This window comes from Lutjanus erythropterus, chromosome 9 (genome assembly GCF_056507025.1).
Source record: "Lutjanus erythropterus isolate fLutEry1 chromosome 9, fLutEry1.hap2, whole genome shotgun sequence".
In the NCBI taxonomy this organism is placed as follows: Eukaryota; Metazoa; Chordata; class Actinopteri; order Lutjaniformes; family Lutjanidae; genus Lutjanus; species Lutjanus erythropterus.
In genome coordinates this window covers 2,783,069-2,796,482 of record NC_139325.1, presented here as the reverse complement: position 1 = coordinate 2,796,482, position 13,414 = coordinate 2,783,069, and the positions used below count along the sequence as shown (strand labels likewise).

Sequence of the window (13,414 nt, the reverse complement as noted above, 5' to 3'; positions counted from 1 at the left end):
TTTGTTCTTTATTGGTTTGTACAGATTTTTACCGTATTCATTAATTTTCTTGTATTTTGAATTTTTTCTTAGATTTAAACAGAATTTTCAAATGGTCCAGACCTGTTGTTGGAGTCGTGTGCAGTTAGTCTGTTCTTATGAAAACTTAAAATTATTTTCACTAATGATTGTATATTTTTTTTATTTTGAGGCTATTTTGAGATTGAAAATCCTATATAAATTACACTAATTATGTAGACACTATCTGGTGTGACTCTACAGTTTAAATTCTAATATAATTCTAAATTAATTCATATAGCCTCACAATATCATCATTAATTTAAGTTAGCTATTACCATCACTGTCAGGCTTATTGGACGTATGGTCACACATGCTGGTTTATTCAAGTCACTGTGCAGGAGAACATCCTGCATCGCAATGCTTGACAGTGCAACATCACCTATCATGCCACATATTCTGTTGTCCATATCTGTGACAGAGACTTCCTGTAGCCCCTTTCCTTTCACTATAGTCATCGATCCCCTTGTTGTGATGGGACTTATACGGCATTATTGGGTCTTTAATTATGCAAAAATACAATTCTCATGAATCTGACACAGCACACTTGGACAAGCCCACCATACAAAAAAGATAAGAAAAAGTTAAGATAAGTCCAGTGTATATATTTGGATCTTCTCCCACTCACATTTATGTATTTTGAGATGATAGGAAAGATGTGGCAAGGTTGATTTTAGGCCACCAGGCATACTATACATCAGATTTTTTACCCATGATTCATCACATTAATGTCCAAGTTCCAGATCAAGCAAAGTTAACCTGTATTTTAAGTATTAAAATCTTGGGGTTACAGTGAGCTGTATCCACAGCACTGTTTACTCAAGCCAGGTGAGTTTCTGATTCAACAGGTAATACATCCCTCTCCATCACCCCAGAACTGGCTGGGTTTTGGGGTGTGATGGGGAGAAAGAGAGACCTCGGGAAAGAAGACGATCAATAATGAGGACCAGGTCTCCCTTTGCAGAGAGCCAGGCAAGGCCCCGGCGCTGGCCCTGACTGGGTGATCAGAGACAGCTTTATGTGATTACAGAGGGGGGAGGGATTGATTAGATTGAGGGGTGGAGGAAGAGTAAAAGATAGAAAGGATTGAGAAAGAAACAGAAGGATGGGCTACAAGAGAACAAGAGGAGGTAAATGAAAGGGTGAAAGAAGAGAGGAGTGGAGCACAGGAACCTGGATGAACAGCTGCATACGGGCTATTTATTCCACCACTGGAAAGTTTCCTGGTGATAAGTCAAGTGGAAATGATAAGCTACATTGCACAGCAAATTCCACCTATCTTTCCTCCAGTTCCTCTCTCCAGCCATCCTTCCATTTGACCATGTGCCTCACTTCCACTGGATTAAATGAGAAAGAATCCCGGGGGCAGAGTCTGTGTCTGTGTGTATGTGTACACTTGCCTGCCTGCCTCTCTTGGCAGCGCTCCCGCTCATGTCATCCAGTGCTCCTACCTGGGAAGGAGACAGACGGGAGGCCTAAAACCCTTAAAAACCCTCCAAACACTGGTGCCTTGATGAGACCATGAAAAACAGCTGTGCCTGTTTTCGGCTGCTTCCCTCTCCCATCATCATGACCAAGTGGAAAAATGGGATAATGGAAGTGGTGTAAAACGGCATTGAGTTAATTCATGTGTCTCTGTAAATTCCAGTCAAGTGTTTGAAGGCTGCAGCGCACTAGAGCGCAAGAGAGAGGCAGAACAGGAGAGAGCCGAGGAGTCTTGGATTTATGTGGCTGGCATGAAGAAGAGATTCTCTTCTGCTATACCGCAGTGTCACGTTAGGATGTTACAGTGAGACAGCCAGTAATTGTGTGTGTGTGCATATAAGACAAGGAGAAAAAGATTGAGACTGAACCCAGCTGCTCTTTAACTGGTCCTTGCATGCAAAGCTGAGTGATTAGAAGAAGAGAAAGGACTTTAAAGTTTGATTTATAAGACATGGTACCATGCAGTATTCCATGGGTTAGATAGCAACAGATCTTGCTCAGTTGGACACTGGTGAAACCTGTCTATTCTTAAAAACCTCCAAATGGATTGTGTCCAGTTTATGTACGTTTCCAAATGACAAGTGCAAGGGTCCAAGCCAAGAGTGAATTTATTCAGTTAGGGTTCTGGGTTTAACATAGTTTAAGAGAGACTGCTTTTTCACTGGACTGCTAAACATACAGCATACAAGATTTCCTATTGCTATTCACAAATACAGTTGGAACATTGACAGAACCTGAGAGAGATCCAAGGAGACTATGTATACTTTGTATAAGGGTTTGGCGATATCTCTCCCTGTTACAGCAGGGAGTTGTCTTAATAAATGAAATAAACTCAGAAATGCCAAGAAAGGAAATATTCTCACACCTGTTTTCCTTATTAAACAGAAAAATACAACTCTACCTTATTAAGTCATTGTAAAACACGATTTCATTGTAATTCAACTGACCAAAAAAAAAATAAACTCATACAAACCATCTTGGTAAGTCTTTTACCATTCCAGCAATCGCCAACACCAGTTTGGTCAAAACAAATCCATAATTTTCACATAAGATGTGAAAATATTCTGGCTCTACAGGCTCTCACTGGCCTTCCAGCTCAGTGGGTGTGTACTGTGTTGCTGAACAACTATTTGTCACTGTGCAGTGGCTCTCAAAACTTACCAGTGATGGACTAGCAAAGTAGTGTGTACTACTCAGTGTGCTTCTGTCTTGAAGTAGCTTTGTTTGTTGCTCCAAACAATGAAGTCATTTTTTTAGTACTTTCCTGAAAGCATTGCTCTCTCTACTTCCTGCTCTGTTAGCTTTTTCACTCTGCCCTTCATAAATATAAGTCAGGATAAGCACAAGAGATTTTAAGAGAGGCTGCTTAGAAACTGTCCACAGTGGGAGTTGTTGTTTGCAAGGTTTCGTTAGCAGCACAGCTTTAAAACCATTCTTTAATTTTGTCTCTTATGTTCACTGTTTAGTCTCATTTTTGTCTTTCCCTCATTTTCTTTTTTCTTTCTATCACTCTCCATAGCTGAGCTGAATGTGGAACTGTCACGCCCCCTGAAAATCAGCCCCACACTGGCGAAGCTGGAACAGGCCAAAGCCTACCTGAAGAAAGTCCTACCAAACCACACATGGGATAGCTCCAGTAAACCACCCTCTACATCTCCCACCCCTCATTCCTCCCCTATGAAGACAAATCCCAGGGCTGGTCTTTCTCATTCAGACACACACCATCAAGCCTCGACCCCAAGTAAAGCCAGCGGCATCAGGGCCCTGGCACTGTCCTTCCACAAGGTGTCCCTCCACACTGCTCAGATTGTAGTGGTCATGGAGACAGAGGCCCATCCAATGAGGCCCAGCGTGACAGTAACAGTGTCAGCCATGACAGGAAGTCTGAACATGAAGTCAGGGCCCAGGATAGAAGGTGAGTAAAAGACAAACATCTTTCATTTTCATTGAGAAGTTCAAGCAGCACAGATGCACTGCATCACAGATGCAGAAACATAAAACCACACTCTAACTTTCTAATTGACTCAACACGAAAGGAAGTGACAAAATGGAAAACATACTTTGCGGCTGTTACCCTGATGGGCAGGCAGTATTAATTGTCATAGTTATTTAAACCCACAGAGACCTTATGTTCACCTTCATGTTTAAACCAGAAACACAGAGCCCCAAACTGTAACCTATTAACTAAAAATTATACCAGCTAACAAAACAGTTATGTCATATTCAGGCCTGGAAATTCAGCATTTTAGGGACAAGTCTATCAAATAAAACAATTATTTTAGGCCTACAGGAATAATGAATTTAACTTAAGGAGTCTAATTTTGAACCTTTAACCTTTCTAATCTTTTTTAATGCACCCCCATCCAGGCTTTGATTGGTCAGTTCATGAACAGTTCATGGACTTAAATAAAAAGTTGAACATGCTTTGACCAAAAGCAGCTGCATCAAACCTGAACATTGCTTATCTTATTCTTGTGGTCTTCTGTCTTACTGCTTCAGGTTTAAAACCTTGAAAGTTGAACTGATATTGAGGAGCTTGAGGAGAATGATGTGGGGTAATGCTGTCTTGCACCGTCATCTTTTTGTGTAATGGACTGCTCAAGCAGCCACCAGAACAATTTCTTCCGGTGCTCACAATAGCTGGACCAACTCTGGTTTCTTGTCTTATTTCTTCACCAATTTATGATTCTTTCTTGCCTCAGCTCATTCAATTTTCTCTTCTCACTGTATGTTCGGACTGCCAGTGACAAAACATCAGGCTAAAAGTCATTTTCGATGGAAGTTGACAGCATGAAGCCAGACACTAACGTCTGACGCTTGTCACTGCAGGTTGAGTATGAGGTGCAACAAATGAAAGTTGAGCTGGCCTTAACTTTTTTCAGCACTCTAATGACACAGCGATGCATCAGACAATCATACGTCTTTGTTTTGCCACTTTTGTATCCCGTCTCCACTTGATTCCTGTGCTGTGTAAATGGAAGAAAACATTATTTTTGCCATTAGTTAGTTTCCAGTTTTGTTTAACCCTATCCTTTTACTGCAACGTCAGCAAAAAGTGTAGCTTGACAATCCAGCATGCACTAAGCAACACTTTACCAGCAACTCAGCATCAATGTAGCTGGGCATCTTTGTGGTTAGTAATGTGACCTACAGTCACAAAGTCACTGTGGCCGCAAGGCATATCATTTTCTGAGAGTAGTGCCCAAGCTGCCACCTCAGTTTTACATTGTGTTCAGGGAAGATCAGTAGATAGAACTAGAAGCCATTGTTTCATAAAACCTTGATAGCTCACACCTGGTTGTGTGGTCTCTGATGCTGTGCACTTGAGTTGAAACTTTCTTTTCTCTGACCCCCTGCTAAGAACTCTGTGAGCTCAGTAAATGGCCTGTTTTCTATAATTCCAAAGTAACAAGGGCCTGGACCTTAAATGACTCATTGTCACTTTTTTTCTTCAAGTGAAAAAGAGAAAAACATCAAACCGGTGATGTGATCCATCTTATTCTGCTGTATTTCAAGATACTGCCACTTGTTTAAAGGAAATTCCTGAAACAGGTGGAGTTGCATTGGAAACAACTGTCATGACTTCACCCCATTTGGCAGATTTTATCATCTTTTAAAGAAACCACAATTTTAAGACTCAGTAATACACTACACTAAAATGTACATGCTTTTTTTGTGGTGTGTCATTTGTTTAGTACCCAAGTTCACCATGTGAGCCAACGGGAATCAATCCAGGCCCTTTGAAAATAAAATACACAGAGCTCCAAATATCCAATACAAAAATGTAGCAGGGAACAAATTGTTCTGTTTCATATCATTATGTAACTAAACAAATATTGATGTGGACAAACTCCAAAGAGCTATACCGAGTGCGCCCCACACTTAAATTCGTTATTCATCTGGATTAAAATGTTACTGACATGTTGTAACATGTTCCCTTAGGAATGGGTCGAATTAAACAACGAAAATAAGTCCGTTCTAATACTGTGGTGATCAGTATCTCACTTCATAGCACTTACTCAAACTTTCCATTTTCCACCCTTGTTTGTTGAAAAATATGTGATGTCTCGGCCTTTTTTGGAAGATCTGGCACTTTGTCATTCACTCACACTGGAAACGTTGGGAACCAAATACCAGTATTGCTTTCAGTATTATTTGGAATATTGCTGTTTTTTACACATGCTAGCAAAGGCCTCATCTGCCAAAAACAAGGTTTGTCAGTAAACTGTAAAGTGAGATGTTTGTGTTAGTCTTGGATCTGAAGTTGTTGTGAGACTCCGTGTGTATTTGATTGCATGGTTGTGTGTGTGTGAGGGCCAGAGAGAGAAAGATATTTTCATGCGTTTATGTATGAGTCTGTGTGTGTGTGTGTGTGTGTGTGCGTGTGTGTGTGTGTGTGTGTGAGAGAGAGAGAGAGAGAGAGAGAGAGCAAGATGTTTGTTTTCGTGTTCGGACCAAACCCTGCCTTCATCAACACTGACTATTATCCAGGAGGCATCGCAGTGTTTCCATTATGACAATCAGAACTGCTAATGCTAATGTAAATTAAAAAGCTTCCAATTTCTCTGTGCCGTTGGGTGTGAGCCGACGTGCTGTAACAGATGATCTGGGATTCTTGGTTTGTTTTTCGGTTTTTGCTGTTTTTTTGGCTCGTCTTCCAAATTGGACGGCAGATGGAAACAGAAGGATAAAAGAGAGTGAGGGGCTGACATGCCACATGCAGTAGATAACAAGGAACACTCTTGACTCATAATTTTGCAAGAAGACGGTTTGTACCTCTGTACCGCTGAGCAGCATGTCCCTTGTTTGACTGTGTTGCAGAGGGACGAGGACAGAGCTGGAACTGGGCTCCCTAAGTGCCTGCATCTGTTTGACAGATGTTGTTATATAGGGTTACTTCAGATAAAATGATTGTCGAAAATGTTAATTAAAACCTCAAACAATTTGCACTTTGTTTACTCAAATCTGCATAACTGCACAGTGACACAATACTGAGCGCTGCTGCCCTGCTCTGATTTTCACCAGCTTTTCAGCTTTCATCCATCTTTGATGTGTTGCCTTCGATAAACACAGTCGAAACTGCGTGTGCAGTGCAATGGAAAAAGAACTGGAGTTTAGAGACAATTGAACTAATATGAAAGCTAATCCCTTCCCACTCACTTTGCTTTCAAATGAGTCTTCTATTTATAGTGATTGTTCTTCCTTTGCACATAGTTAATACTTTTAAAAACAGATTTGTTAATAGTAGTTGTCTGATTTGTTTACAGTAAACACAGGAAATGGAGATTAGTGTGCAGTGAACAGTCTTTTCATGGATATTCTTTTCTACACAATTACCAGCACCTTGAAACAAAGCCACTGTTGTTCTCAAGACATCACAGTTTGACTGGACACAAACAAAAAAAGCTGGGATCAGGACCACTGGTGTTTATTGACATGTATTGGATCATTCATCCCCAGCTTGGCTCCAAACTCTTTGAAATACTGTTTTGTTGTTATGGCCCAAAAAAACATCAGCGCATGTATGTCTGCTCTGAACAAGACATTATAATAACTGCCATAAAACTAATGCTGTCATCATGTGCAGAAAAAGTCTCATTCAACTGCTCATGTATCATGTTTGAGTGCTCTCTGAAATACCTGAGAGGTTTAAGATCCTCTATATAGATCTCATTATAGGCCCTGATATTTCATCTCTTAGCCTCATCTCTGAGAACATGCTGAACTATGGAGTAACACCTGTAAATGTTGTCAGTTGAGAATTGCAAAGTTTAAATGGCACCAAATGCCCACAAAGAGGATCTCTTTTGCACGGGAAAATGTATTTTAAGTCCTGCTGAATAACATGTTTGTCTCACCCAGTTGTTTCTATTTTTTCCCTCTCTTTATAACTTTAGCTCTCTTATAGATCTCTGTCATAACACACACTGCTGTTTTCCCTGAGGGCTTCCTCACATAGTGTTTCCAGATTTGTTGCCATCCAAAGGAGACAAACTGTCTCCAATTACGCTGACTGATCGCTGGTGACAATAGATGTATCTGCTGACTTTTAGCCTTAGCTGCACCGCCTCCATCACTCAGCACTCCAGCCTCTCTAGTCCACTCCATATACCTCAGGAAACGGATACCTTGGAATTTTTACAAAGATAAAGGTTAAGGATTCCCATTCTGTTAGGTTGATCACTTGAGCTGCCACAATAAGTCAGCGGGGATAACCCCCCTGGGAAAAGCTGTACATGAGAGATGGAAGACAGGAGAATGTAGTATTACTACTGCTACAGTTTGTACCACTACTGTTTCTGCCATTGTTCCTCTGCTGCTTCTCAGTGGCAGGCTGAGATTGATGGACCTCAGGATGATGCCAGTGCACAAGAAGAAACAGGAGAATGAGGAAGAAGGAGAGAAGTCTTGTGAAAGAAAGGAGGCAGGAGGATGATGTAGATAGAGAAGCAGAGGGAGAGAGAAACTGGAGATGTGAAGGAGAGAAGGAAGAGAAAAGATAAAAGAACTCCTATGATTGGACAAAGAGAAAAATATGGATTGAGCAGGAAGTTGATACAGTGCAAGAAAGGAAATAAGTCAGTGAGTTAAAGTAGGACAGAAGAACAGATGAGGTTAAAGATGGGTAAAGACAGAAAGAAAGTTGAAGAAGAGGTATAGAAAGAAAAAGAGAGATATATATATAATACAGAACAGAAGGGGGAAAGCACACCAAGGGATCCATTAAGAATGCCTTTTGGAAAAAAGAGTGCTTCTTTTATGAAGGGTTTGTCAAGAGTTCTTTGTGTCATAATATGGAAGGGTTCTTCAATAACATGTACCATAATATAAAAGGGTTCTTGGTAGAAGCCCCAGGGTGGGTTCTAGATGCAAAAAACATGGAATATGAAGGGCTTCTCAAGTGGGTTTGAGACAAAACCTTGAAATATAAAAGGGTTCTCAGAGGAACCCTCTTGGTGGGTTCTGGTTAGCACCTTTAGAAGGGGGAAAGGTTCTAGATAGAACCCCCTGATGATGCTTTTCTACCAAAGTAGTTCTGGTTCTTGAACTAGTTCCATTCAAGATTCTTGGAACCTTGGTGCCATCTTTTGAACCAGCCCCATGTTTCCATCAGTTTTGAGTGGAAGCGTAATGAGAGAGCGTGGCACAATGCACAACAACCTGTAGAACATGACACACCCACTTTGGTCCCCATTGATAACGTGCTGCTGGGAACCAACTTTTCAAGTTCTGAACCTTTTTTTGGTGGATAATCATACATGTTTCTAGATATATCTCTCTATGTAGTGTTCTAGGTAGAACTCTGAAAGGGTCCCAATTAGAACCTTTTGTAATGGCTCCACTTGAACCGTGAGCCAAAAAGAGTTCTCTTATGGGGACAAGTTGAAGAACCCTTTATGATTCTAGTTAGCAGCTTTCTTTCTAAGAGTGCAGAAGACAGGCAGGCTACTATATATGAGCAGTAACAGGGGTCTCTTCAGTGTATGCCGTTACACTCACCCCACCCCACCCTGTCTTCATCAGCGTACATCCATAGCTGCAACGGGGTGAAGACCCTGTTGTCCTCCCCCCTCATCCATGGAACATCTGGGGCTGTGTACCTGGTCATGGCAGCCCCCTCTGCCAGGGGACAAGATGGAGAGAGAGGGGATTAGGTTGACAGTGAGGTGTGTTACCAGATCCTGTGTTAATGAAAAGCAAGTGGAAGCCCCACATTCCTCCCTCCGTCCACGGCTCACCACTCCCCAAGGTAGGGGGGCATTTATAGTTCAATGAAAGAAAGGAGGGAGGCAGGCAAGAGGGAGAGAACATATGTCTTAAGGTCCATGAAACAAGACCCTCCCTAATCTCTCAGCTCTCTGTCAGACTGCCCATAGAGTGCCCCCGATTTCCTAAGAACACACACACATACGTATCGACAGACCCTGTTACGAGTACACACTTTTTCATATGCATACAAGAACATATACACACACATACAAAGCTTTCTCCACGGTCCTTTGCCTCTGTGGACCCCCTGCTACTTCACGGTGATTTACTCCAGTACACTTGTAAAGGAAAACTTCTGTTCAGGGAACAAAGTAAAAGCTACCCATTTATTTATTTATGTCTCTCTTCATTTTTTTCAAGTTTTATTTCGTGTCCCTGGCCAATCTTTGAATTACGATCATGTCAGTTTGTTTACTCGGTTGAAAGAAAGCCACTCTTTTCCATTTATCATATTATTTCTGTTTCAATAGTCAGGGAGAAGCAGAGCTAAGCAAAGCCAAACATTTAAAGAGATTTATATGTGGAAATACATGTTAACCCAACCCATAAATTGCTTTCAATGCATTAATAATAGAAATATATCAAGGAGATGACATGGGGAGAAAAGACTGTCCAGCAAGGTATTTGTTGACACACATGTGGCTGTTGGGTCAAGATGAAGATGTACAGGTGTTGGAATTAGTTGGTTAGAGACATGAAGAATAAGAACGCTGTGAGATTGTTGTAGTCGGATATCAGAGACAGACGTGGAGGAGAGGTTGCACACTTTTCTGAACAGTGTTAAATGTTCGTAGCTCATATTTTGTTGAACACTGGTGGCTCTCAATGTGGAGCCGTGCTGAGCTAACAGACTTGGGTGGGAACTTCAAATGGTTCATATTAGGTGTTTACATAAGGAGAATGATTACAATAATTCAATTTTCTCAGTTAATTGTTTAATGTTAGATAGAAAAAAATTCCCATCACAGCTTTCTCCAACCATCACTCCAAAACCTAAACATAATATAACCAAGAAAATCAGTAAATCCTCACAAATTAGGGGAGAATCTTGGCATATTTGTTTGAAAAATTCCATTCACTAAAGGATTAATCCATTATCAAAATAGTCACCCTTTATCGTGTAGTCAACTAATCAATTGAAGGACTAGTGTGTAGGATTCACAGTAGTGGTGTATGGCGATGAGCATGCAGATTATAAACACCTCACCTCACCCTCCCTTTCAAAGCATGTAGAGGAATATGTAGTGGCCGCAAAACTCTCAAAAAACGCCAAAGCTCCCATAGACAGGAACCCACCTCATTCTAACATCTTTAAGACCCGAAGAAATGAGCCCAGCTGTTTGTGCCAAAATTTAATCCTAAACCTAAAATGACCCAATAATGACTATGAGATTGATCTACTAAATCTATGACTACAAAACACAAATTGCTTGCAAAACAGGACAAAGGTGCATGTTCATTTCAATGGTTATAACATTACACAAATTGCCGCCGCAATCATCTGACGTAACTGTTAGTCCTTATCATGCTCATCTTCACCCTTTTTCCAGTTTTGACCAGATGTCCTCCAGTCCTAATTCAGAACAAAACTGTCTGCATGCACAGTCATGGGTCATTCAAGGTCATACGCTTTTATAATAAAGAGGCATGTCCTGAATCAGCAGGGAGTTTAGTTCTGCTGTTTCTTTCTCTTTTCCTGCTGGGCACCGCATGTCTTACTAGCAGCATATCATACACATACACACAGACACAGACCACTGGAGCAGCCAGACAGAGAGAGAGAGATTTCTTATTAAATTACATTTGACAATGACCAAAATCGAACTGAGCCCAAAGCTGTATGAAATGAGATGGCCCACATTCGACATAAAACCCGATAATTTGTCAGGACCCATCAGGGTTTGGTTTGGGCAACAGAATGGCATACTGTCAAAATAAGATCCCTCTACTTGCAGCATTATCTTCATATGTGTCTTCCTAAAAAATCACATTTGGTTGAGTTGAATATTAAGAAATTAACGCATATCTACCATACGTAATTTGCTGATGTGTTGCAACTGTTATTGAACCCATATGTAACTCATCAACACTCTTCAGTAACTGTGTAACGGTTTGGATGACGCACAGCTCCCTGCGCGGTGCCATTTTGGCCGACAGTGTCCCCTGCTACGAAACCAGTTCCCTCTGGTGTCCTATAGTGGTCTTGTGGTGAGTGAATAGTGTATTTCTGTGGTGAGTGACAGTATATTACTTCTATTACTCTTACCATCCCAGACAGTCTTCGGGGGCCTCTGCTAGTTAGGTAATGACTCCTTTAGGTTTCCTCTAATTGATACCAGTACGTCCCGGGGTATAAATCAGCCAGGCAGTGGTCAGATAACGGCTGCCAGGGAGAAACCGACATGGTAAATCAATGTCTCCGATCTTATCTAATCTTACCCAAGTGCTTGCCAGAAATGTATTTCACTTTAGGAAGATTTCCATCCACCCAATTCCCCCACCACCCACTTTGTTCTTTGAGTGTCATAGTGTTTGTGTGCCCTGGTTTACTAGCAGTTCTACTGTGAGAGCATGATGTATACACAGGTGTAGATCTGCATGTGATCCAAGTTCATTCTGACTCAACATTTTGACATGGGTGGCACAGTGGTGCAGTGGTTAGCACTGTCACCTCAGAGCAAGAAGGTTCTGAGCTTGAATCCCCCAGTCGGCTGGTGGGCTGGGTAGTTTGTGGCTGGGGCAGGACCTTTCTTTGCCTGTAGGTGTGAATGGGAGCCTGACTGTTGTCTGTCTCTATTATTAGACTGAGATGAACTGTTTTCTAGTCCCTTCTAACTGATCACATACATGCCTTGTGTACGTGTGTGTGGATTTTTTGATATTTTGCTAGTTTGCCAAAAATATTTGCATATGTGCATGTTTCTTTCCTATGTGTGTATGAGTTTGTGTGTTTGGAGAAGGGACTCATCACTAAGGGGACAATGTACCAGCCTGTAGTTGCTGCTAACGGCTTGGTTACGAGTATTAAGTGTGCTTTTAGAGTATGTGACTGTTTAAAGTGGAAACTGCATGATATGGTAAAAAGTCATCTCCCACCCTGCAGCACTATACTACTTCATTGCAATGCTGTTTCTCACACATTTTCCACTTTTCAAAAATTGTGATTTGGTTCTGATTCTGCATTTTGGATATTGCACTTGGCCATATTGCAGTTTCGATAATATTGCAATCCATTGTACAACTTATTATGAAGTAAATCTGTCTGTCAGTGGCCTCAAATTCAAGGGTAATGGTGTCTCCATTGTACACTAAATTAACAAATGCACGCTTTTTCCCTTATTGCTTTTTTCCTCCCCCTGAAAACCCCTGTAGTTACATGTTTGTGTGAAGCAGTAAGCTAATGTTACTCAAACTATATTAGTATGCAATGCACATCATTACAGTAGCTTTCAATTTACCACTTCAGTGAAGTTCTTTCTTCTCTTGCATTTCTAAAGTGGTGTTGATCATTTCTCCTTGGAGCTAGATTCTGACTCTGAGGAAATGGAAGGGATCTTGTGTTGTGTACAGGTGTTGTCTTTGCCATAGCAGCACAAACAACAATAATAGTCGCATGCGCTAGGGGGAAAGTTGAAAAGTTATCTGTTTCCACTTTAAATGATGTCCATAGATTGGTACTGAGGAGCTTGCAGATGTCAGAGATGCCCAAGGAAAACACTGAAGTGCTTTCAAGGTACTGCTCTCTGTTTGCTGTCATTGCGGTCTTCATTTGTGTAGCAGGGACTTCTGTCATGACTATTCATTAGGCTAACTTGTCAAATTGAAAACATGAACAAAATACCCCTGTGTTGAATGATTATGTAATTTGCTATTTATGTTCTTGTGAAAATGTGAACACAAACAGTCAAAGCATAAAAGTTTGTGTGTGTGCATGTGTGTGTTATTGCCATTTTCATATGCCAGGATCTATTTCATTCAGCTCCATCTGAGACAGTTTTAAAAACCCCAAAGCACATAAAGTGGATCCACCTCAAATACCCCCCAAACAACAGCTGTCCATCTCACTCCAGTTTTTGTGTACTTGTGAGCAAGTGAGTGTGTA

The 13,414-nt window shown here is 41.1% G+C and overlaps 1 protein-coding gene across 6 annotated transcripts in view; it reads left to right on the top strand.

The window, feature by feature from the left end:
- Nucleotides 1-13,414, top strand: part of vps13b (vacuolar protein sorting 13 homolog B) — a 396,480-nt gene that overhangs the window by 287,472 nt on the left and 95,594 nt on the right. For all 6 annotated transcript variants that reach the window (XM_084725927.1, XM_084725925.1, XM_084725926.1 and 3 more), the window contains exon 38: nt 3,062-3,457. In XM_084725927.1, the coding sequence (XP_084582053.1) occupies nt 3,062-3,457 (396 nt within the window). The remainder of the gene's footprint in view (nt 1-3,061; nt 3,458-13,414) is intronic.